The sequence below is a fragment of the Pezoporus wallicus genome, unplaced genomic scaffold (assembly GCF_028554395.1).
Source record: "Pezoporus wallicus isolate ANWC-B61680 ecotype Strahan unplaced genomic scaffold, APGP_CSIRO_Pwel_v1 contig_14259, whole genome shotgun sequence".
NCBI classification, from domain to species: domain Eukaryota; kingdom Metazoa; phylum Chordata; class Aves; order Psittaciformes; family Psittacidae; genus Pezoporus; species Pezoporus wallicus.
The window spans coordinates 57483-66245 of NW_026642610.1; the positions used below are offsets into that span (position 1 = coordinate 57483).

Genomic DNA, 8763 nt, shown 5'->3' on the forward strand with positions numbered 1-8763 from the left:
TGAGGAGGGATCCTTACATGGGGAAGATGGTCAGTGCGAGGGGCTTGGGATGAGCCTCCCTGCACGGGAGGTGGTGGGTCCCTGTGGAAGGAGATGTGGTGGGCTCCTGCGGGGAGGCAGCTTCTTGGGTGTCCTTTGTGCCCGGGGTGAGGAGCAGGCGCTGGCAGGGCTGCCACTGCCCTGCCTCCTCGTGACATGTGCCTTTCTTTTGCCACTGTGAAATAGCTCTTGGAATCGTACTGTTGGCTTCGCTGGGGACGGGTGGCCGGGCTCCTGGCAGAGCTGAGCTCTTCCCCGCTAGGAGCCTCCACTGGCTGCTGTGGGGCTGGAAGCCCATTTGGGGGGATCCCAGCCCCACTGTCCTCACTGAGGGGATGCAGGTCTCTTGTCTCCATCCTCTTTCAGGAGGCTGGGCTGCCACAGGGACTGGGGCGAACGCATCCTCCTCTCTCTGTGGTGGTGGTGGCTCATTCAGTGCTGCGATCCTCGGGGAGCCCTCGGGCTCCCTGCACAACTGGAAGCCGCTGCAGGAGGCTGCAACTGGAGCAGGAGCCCCCGGAGGAGCCCCTGGGGCCCTGCTCCTGCCTGCGCCTCCAGCCCCGCCAGCTCCCGCCCTGGTGCCCGGCTCCAGCCCTCCTTCAGCTCATTCGGTTCGTTCTGGGGTTTAACTCTTCCTTTAACGATGTAAAACACTAATTCCTTTTTTTAATGTTTAATTCCAAATGAACCAAAAAGCAGCTCCCCCCGCGCGGGGGGTGGCGGGGCCAGGGCTGCCCCTCCCCCCTGCGCACACTCTTGTAACGCTTTTCCAACGAGATGATTTTTTATATAAATAAAGTTTTTAAAGTGTGTCGGTGCCGCCCTCGGCCGGTCCAGCCCCGGGGGTCCCTGGGTGATGCTGCTTGGACAAACCCTTCCCAGGACTGGAGCGGCCCCTGCTCTTCCGGGCAGGAGATGGGAGTTAAACCTCTGCTGTGTTCGCGGTGGTAGTTGCCCCCACCCAGTGCTGGGGACAGCCTCCAGTAGCCGGGCTCAGGGCACCTGCAGAGCAGGGCTTGGCTGTGGATGTGCTCATCCCTCCCCAGGGAGCCTGGAGCCAGGCTCAACCACCACGTTCCCACTCGGGTTTCTCCCCTGTGCGTGCACGTGGGAACAAACACAAATCCTGTACCTCTCTGGGTTTGTGTTTTTGGAGCAGTTTTGTGGCTCCTGCTTCCAGCCAGGTTTGCTCTGAAGCTGTGTTGCTGTTGGGCAGGTTTTTGGTGGGGCACAGGGCAGCTCTTTAGAGCAGGACTGGGCCCCGTGTGGTGCCACTTCCCTGTGCTGTGCAGTGCAGCCGGAGCTGGAGCTGCGCCCCAGGCAGGCTGGGGCTACGTGCCGCCTGGGTGCAGGGACCCCAGTGCACCTGCAGGCAGGGGAGTGTTGATGGGTGCATGTGACTGGGGCGGCTCCAGCCCTCCCACCTTGCTCTGTGCCCTTGTCCCTAAAGCCACCAGTGAGCAGAGCAAAGGCAAAGCCAAGTGTTTTATTGTTTCAGGTCAAGGGGGCAGAGCCTACGACGTGTGGCTGGGCAGGGACAATGTCAGGAATGTCTTGGAGGAGGGGATGACAAGAAATGATGCTTGGGATGTCTGGCTTGGCAAAGATGAGGCCAGGGACTTTGGCTCAGCAGGACCCAAGCAGGGGGGCTGATGGCTGGAACAAGCAAATCACATTTGTGGCAGCAGGGACCATGCGAGGGACACCCAGGAGGAGCGGCTGTGTGCCGGGGCTCAGAGGAAGAGCTGCTTGTGGCAGGCCTGGCAGTACATCTTGCTGCCGCGCTCGCGGACGGTGCCCTTGTGCAGTGGGCACAGGCAATAGGTGCAGGTGAAGTGCTCGGGGTGGTACTTGCACCCCACGGCTGTGATGCAGCGGGTGGTGACAGGGCGGCCGCAGCCATGGCAGATGCTGCCCTGGCGCTGGTGGAAGTGCTGCTCGCAGTAGGGCCGACCCTCCAGCTCGAAGAAGGAGCCGCTGCTGAAGCCGCTCAGGCAGTCCTGTGGGAACGGGATGGGGGCAGCTGGCATGGCTGTGGGGACACGCGTGCCCTGGTGGCCTCCCCCGGCCCTCTCCACACTCACCGTGCACACGAAGCACTTGGGGTGCCAGACCCCGCTCAGGGCTGACAGGTAACTGCCTGTCACTGGGCTCTCGCAACCCTGGCACTTGGGGGCAAACAGGGCCAGGAAGTCCTGGTGGCAGTATGGCCTCCCATCCCGCACCTGGAAACCTGCCAGGGGTACAGGGGGTCACGGCCATGGGGGTGCTCAGGGTAGGAGGCAAGGGAAAGGCTGGGGAGGAGGTCGGATGGGGCCGGGGTTACCCAGAGCGGGGCAGAATCCCCCAGCCTGTCTCCTGGGATGTACCGTCATTGCCAAACACCTTCCCGCAGTTGGTGCAGAAGTGCTCGGGGTGCCAGGTCTGGTCCAGCGCCGTGAGGACCTTCTGCAGGAGGAGGCAGGGTGAGGCAGGGGGCTGGGCGCTTGGGGGAGGGGGGCTGGAGGAGTCTCACCTCGTGGATGGGGCCAGCACAGTAGGCGCAGCAGGGCGCGAAGGCCTGGTGATAGTCATCCTCGCAATAGGGCTGCCCATCCCGCTCGAAGAAGGGCCGGGAACTGAGTTCCTGTCCGCAGAGGACACAAGTGAAGTGCTCGGGGTGCCAGGTCCTGCCCAGCGCTGTCAGCACCTGTGGGGAGGTGGGAGGCACTGAAAGTAGCTCCAGGGACCCCATGAGCTGTGGGGAGATGGATGGAGATGCAGCAGGGATGGTGGCACAGGATGACTGGAGGCAATGGATGGATGGAAGCACAGAGTAGACAGAGGCAATGGATGGATGGAAGCAGAGAGTAGACAGAGGCAATGGATGGATGGAGGCGCAAGATGGACGGAGGTAATGGATAGATAGAGGCAATGGATAGCTGGAGGCACAAAGTGGTGGAGGCGACGGATGGAGGCAATGGATGGAGGCAATGGATGGATGGAGGCACAGGGTGGGTGGAGGCAATGGATGGAGAAGGCACAGGATGAATGGAGGCGATGGATGGAGGTGGAGGGTGGATGAAGGTGATGGATGGATGGAGGCAATGGATGGAGAAGGCAAGGGATGCATGGAGGTGCTGGATGGAGGTGGAAGGTGAATGGAGGTCAGGGTCTCACCTTGCCAGCGATGGGCTTGTGACAGGTGGTGCAGACACTGGTGGGGGTGGCCGTGATGCCCAGCTCCTGCAGGTCCTGGGTGAGGCTGCGCAGCATGCTGTCCAGAGAGGGCTTGGGCTTGGTCTCCTCTGGCTCCTGGGCTCCCTGCCCCTCTGCTGCAAACTGCTAGGCAGGAGGATGGCGAGAGCTGCTTAAAGGTCAGTAACCAGCCCCTTTACCCCAGGGCTGGGACTCATCTTGCTCTGCATGTGGCCCAGGTCAGCCAGGAGCTTGTCCAGCTGCTGAGCGGCTGCCGTGGGTGGGAACAGCGGCTGCGGGACTGGAACAGGGCTTCTGGGCACAGAGTGAGTGATGCTGCAGCTTCCACCCCACAGATGGAGGCGGCAGGGGCTGAGAACCGTGCTCAGGGGATCTCTCTGGGGACATGCGGCAGGGAGGAGGAGGCTGCTGGAAGCCCAGCCCTTGCCCCAGCAGTGCTGCAGGAGTGCGGGATGCATCCCCCGCCCCAGCTCGTGGAAGGAATTGTTTTGGGGGCACACGCAGGTGCCCCTGTGGGAGGCATCCAAGTGATGGAAAGGGAAACCGCAGAGGCTTTGCCTTTCCAAGGCCTGTTTTACCTGTACACCGTGTCCACAGCCTCGGCGGGAGGCTGAGCCCGAGGCGACTGCACCTGGAAGGACAAACCCTTGGAGCCTGCAGGATGCTCCCGGCAGCACCACCCGTGTCACGAGCTGAGCGGGGCCTCAGCCACCAGCCCCAGCTCGAAGCGTTACCTCCAGGTGTGCCGGTGCCTGCCGCCCATGGGCCTCGCGAGAGCTTTGCTCCAGCTCCTCCAGCAGCGTATCTGCATGGGGAGAGCGGGGTCAGCACCGGCTGCTGCTGCCCCCTGCATGCTCTGATACCTCAGAGCAAAAGCAGCATCGCAGCAGCTTCTGCCAGCGCTGGGGCTCGAGGGGCTGTGGGGACCCTGAGCACCCTTAACCGGGCCCCCCTTTCCAATGGGAGCCGTTGGCAGCAGGGTCTCGCTTCCCCACGCCCCCCGCGCACCATCTCTGTCTTACAACGAAACATCCCCAGCCCTTAGCTTCACCCCCGCACAAGCCCCACATGGGAGAGCCCAACCTCAGCGCTTCCTGCGTGCCGCAGCGCTGCTTCCCGTGGGGAGGGCGAAGCACTTGCTCTGTCTGCTTTTACCTCGCTGCTGTCCCTCAGCATCCCACTGCCCTCACACAAGGACACGGGGGTGATGCCCCCACTGTGGGGCTGCTTCCCTGCCCGCATCTCCCCAGGGATGGTTCCCAGCACCCCAGACACTGTGCTGCGCCCTGGTGCTGCCCCGCTGCGGTGCAGCCAGGCTCGCAGTGCTGCCACAGCCAATTTCCCGCCTTCAAGTGCTCTCCATTGCTGGCCAAGCACTTGCTTGGTCGCTTGGGCCCTGTCTATCCGCTGGGAAGGGGGGCAGAGTGGGAAGGGCAGCTCCGTTGCTGCCCCTTTGGCAGTATCCCCACTTCACCCTGAGGCAGCGGAAGGACAAATCTGCCTCCAAGCTGCCGAAAGCACAGCCCCTCACCACGTGCTGCTCTGGCTCCGGTGGGACCTGGCTTACCCAAATCCTCCATCCTGTCCCAGTGGGGGGTCAGTGCCAGGAGCTGGCTCCAGGGCTGCGTGGGGCTTCAGTTTCACTCACCGTCTCCCCACCTGCTGGGCTGGAGTTTGCCGTCAGGGTTCTTCTGCTGTGGGTTGCGTGCTCTGCACCACGTGTGACCACGGCAGAGGCTGGGGCAGGGGGAGCTGAGGGCACTGGAAAGAGGAAACCAGGCAGCAGGCTGTCCAGGGGGCTCCTGACCCATACAAGCACCCAAGCGTCTTGGACTTCTCAGCTGGAAGCCAGAGTGTGTGTTCCACAGAGCCGGGCCCTTCCTAGAAGCCTCCAGCCACGCGTGATTAGGGACATCCCTGCACCAGGTAAAAATGCCTTTGTGAGGGTGTGATGGAGGCAGACACGGGACCTGCAGTGCCAGTGTCTCCAACACAGCCTTGTCTTTTGGGAGGATTTGTTTGGAGCTTCATCTTGGATTCAGCATGAGATGCTGTTAAGGTCCTTCCCAACCCAACACATTGCATGGCTCTGCAGTTTCCTGGTCATTGCAGATCTCTGTGTGTCACCTGGATCCAGCGAGGCCTCGGCTCCCTGCAGCGCTGTGGGCAGAGGGGCACTGCGAGAGCAGCTCCTATGCTCCCTGCGTTCATGCTTTGGGCCATGCATGTTCCCTGGTGGCACCACACTGTGGGCACAGCCCTGCCCAGCGCTGCGGGCACCAGGACACGCTGCTCAGCACGTCCCCACAGCCAGAAGCAGCTGGAGCCACCATCTTTGCTGGCGCATTGAGGCATTCACCCACCACTGGGACTCCTCTCTCCTCCCAGGCCAGAGGCTGCAGGCGCGGGGCTCTGCCAAGGAGCAAAGGGACACGGCACTGCACCAGCTACTAAGAAGGAGAAGAATGACTGCTACAGCTGAACCCAGAACACCCACGCAGCCGTTCCAGGCAATGAACCCATGAGCACCTCCCATATGAGGCCAAGCTGAGAACACTGGGTCTGTCCAGCCTGGAGGGGAGAAGCTTCGTGGAGATCTCAGAGCAGCTTCCAGTGTCTGAAGGGGGCCACAAGGATGCTGGAGAGGGACTCTTCATCAGGGACTGGAGCGACAGGACAAGGGGTGGTGGCTTCAAAGTGAAACAGGGGAAGTTCAGGTTAGATCTAAGGCAGAAGCTCTTCCCTGTGAAGGTGCTGAGGCGCTGGCACAGGGTGCCCAGAGAAGCTGTGGCTGCCCCATCCCTGGCAGTGTTCAAGGGCAGGTTGGACACAGGGGCTTGCAGCAAGCTGCTCCAGTGGAAGGGGTCCCTGCCCGTGGCAGGGGCTAGAGCTGGAGGAGCTTTAAGGTCCCTTCCAGCCCAAACCAGGATGGGATTCTGAATGTGTGTCTTGAGGCAGGAGTAACGCCGGTACATCTCTGCTGGTTTTGAACAGAATGCAGGTTCAGATGCAGTCTGCCTGCCTCCAAGATGCAGGCAGAGGTCCCCACAGGTCTGTTGATATTCAGGACCATTTGAGAAGGCAGCCTCACAGGTCCTGTCCCATTGTCCCTGGTGCCCCCAGCAACGCCCAGCAACGCCCAGCAACGCTGAGGATGAGCCAATGATATTTAGGGTTTGCGTTTTCAGCTCACCACTAACCTGTGTGCATGGCTAAGGAATGAACACGTGCTGCACAGGCCAAGCTGGCATGGCTATAGGATGAACACGTGCTGCACAGGTCAAGTTGCCATGGGCTTGGCTGCCCCTTCTCACACTCTGCTGACCCCCCTTTCCCCATCAGGGTGTAACAAGGTTGAATTAAGCCCCTTTGTACAGAGTTGGACACCGAGGTTCACTCCGTTACTGACACTCCATGAATGGTGACAGCTCTTTTGTGATCTGCTTGCAGGGGGGACACCCAGCAGGGACTGCCTCAGGAAGACCACACGGGATGCTGAGCTGAGCCCCACAATGTGTTTCAAGACAAGCCCCAGAGACCTACCCCAAAGCCACGCTGAGGCACTGCTCAGGTCACTCCTTATGGCTGCTGCTGGGACAGGGTCACTGCGTCAGGCACTCCCCTTTCTGCAAACAGCAGAACCTCCCTGTGGAAAGCTTTAGGCTGGTTTTAGACTTGTCAGTGATTTCCGATCCCCGCCGGTGATGGGTGAGCCCCAGGTGGGCCCCGGTGGAAACAACCGTCTGGAACCATAACTTCGTATTCTAAGATTTCCCATTGTAAGGCACAAGCCGCTGAGCCTGCTCAGGGCTGTGCTTCTGTGCACTGCTTTAGCTGGTGCACTTCAACAAGCGACTGCTTGCCTTGCCTACAAAGGTGAAATCAACCACGGCAGAGACTTAACAGCAACTGCCCCAGCAAGACTAGTTTGAAACAAAATTGATTTTATTTCAGAATAAACGCAAAAGCCATTTCATAGCAGAAAGTATGGCTGAACTGTAGCAGAAGTTAGCTGGGAAAGTGATGCGAGTCTGTCTTCCAGCTAGACAAGTCCTCAGGGAGAGAAAGAATGTTTTCCGCCACTTCCAATAGAAGCAGCAGATGTTACTTAAATTTGTGCTGAGATTTTCTTCTTGAGAAGAGAGAGGAACGGTTCAATTGAAAGAAAACAGAGAGATTGACACTGGACTGACACAAAGAGCCAGCCCAAGAGTCTGTGGGCTGAACAGGAGCCTCAAACCACTCAGGTAACCAACTCAGGAGGTGCACACACGGCCTTTGAGACCCGCTGCTGCTGCAGAAGCACACTGCAGCTCCTGCCGGAGGCTGGGCCAGGAAGGGACAGAAGGAATGGATCCCTGTGTCAGTGTCTCAGACTTTTCTGTTTCTGTGGCTTTCCTGTTCAGATGTGCTCCCACTGCCCCCAGCCCTGCATCGCTGCCAAGAGAAATTGGACTGTCTGTGGTCCTGCACAGTGAGGAGTTTATCGGAGCACTCTTGGGAGCTGAGGAGCGGTGATTTGGACATGCTTTTGTTTTCTAGTCAGGCATCAACAATACAGCTGAGGACTCGAGACTCAAAAGCAGGAGGAAATGAAAGGCAGAGCGAGTCACCGCAGCATGGGTATCAGTTTACAAAACAGGATTTACCAGCTTTCAGGCTCTTTGAATTCCCCTGTTTTTGCTGTCTGTGGAGAGGGGATGAAGACACCTCGTTGTGCTGCACTGGTGGGGCACCTTCCCAAAAGGGCACTGCACAACTTTGGAACAAGCAGTGGAGGTGGGAGCAGGCTGAGGCTGTGCTTCCCCCTCCTGGCCCTGCTGTGGGGAGCTGAGGGGCACTACTCCCACCTCGAGAAGCCCAGCAGGGCCTTTGGTGGCTCTTTGCCACTGTCACCCCTGCGTCAATGACTGCTCGCACCTCAGGCTTTGCCAGGTTCCTCTCCTTGAGGACAACGGCCTGAGGCCTGGCACTATCCAGCCAAACAGGCTTTACCAGCACAGGAACTTCCCTCTGGAGTTCCACTTACCCTCGGACCATACAGCCCTGACAGTCCACGGCACGCAGGGCTGCGGCCGCTCACCAGTGAGCCCTCTGGCCGGAAGAACGCAGGCGCTGCAGTGCTGGGTTCTGGGGTGCAGGGCCACTTCCTCCCTCGCCACTGCTGCGTCTGCTGGAGGCTGTGTGCAGGCTGAGACAGGACAGAACGGGTCCTCGGGGAGCAGGTATTTTCTCTTAATGTCCTTTGATGCAGTGGGCGTCCTGTCATGCCTTCTTGAACAGCTCATCCAGGATAGGATGCAAGGGCAAGGAGAGCTCTCCTGTTGCAGGAGAGCTTTTGATCCAGATACCAATCAATGGCACTCCCTACTGACTCCTGGAATGGAATTCCAAGAAATCCAACTAGTTTAGCCAATCTTTTCAAGAAAGAAAAGATGGGGAAAGATGGATTTTCTGATGTGGAAGTTTCACCCTCTTGTTCTGCTCTAAACTGGTAAGTAAGATCAGCCAAATCGTCCTCTCCAG

The 8763-nt window shown here is 59.5% G+C and overlaps 1 protein-coding gene across 1 annotated transcript; it reads right to left on the reverse strand.

Moving 5' to 3' along the window:
* Nucleotides 1-1639: 1639 nt before the first annotated feature.
* On the reverse strand, nt 1640-5464 carry LPXN (leupaxin). The gene is made up of 11 exons (XM_057430930.1): nt 5365-5464; nt 4886-4998; nt 4428-4644; nt 3972-4042; nt 3816-3901; nt 3417-3528; nt 3199-3363; nt 2555-2728; nt 2409-2487; nt 2124-2272; nt 1640-2039 (listed from the first exon to the last, which is right to left on the reverse strand). Exons 1-11 carry the CDS (start codon nt 5462-5464, stop codon nt 1773-1775), a joined length of 1533 nt encoding a protein of 510 aa, XP_057286913.1. The 3' UTR covers nt 1640-1772.
* Between the last annotated feature and the right edge of the window lie 3299 nt (nt 5465-8763).

Bases quoted from the DNA above. Each gene is read 5' to 3' on its own strand.
- LPXN (XM_057430930.1), bottom strand. From the start codon at position 5,464: ATGCATGGCCCAAAGCATGAACGCAGGGAGCATAGGAGCTGCTCTCGC. The intron at 3,902-3,971 runs GTAACGCTTCGA...TGCTGCCGGGAG, and splicing joins AGGCACCGGCACACCTGGAG to CATCCTGCAGGCTCCAAGGG. The intron at 2,273-2,408 runs GTACATCCCAGG...TACCCCTGGCAG, and splicing joins GAAGGTGTTTGGCAATGACG to GTTTCCAGGTGCGGGATGGG.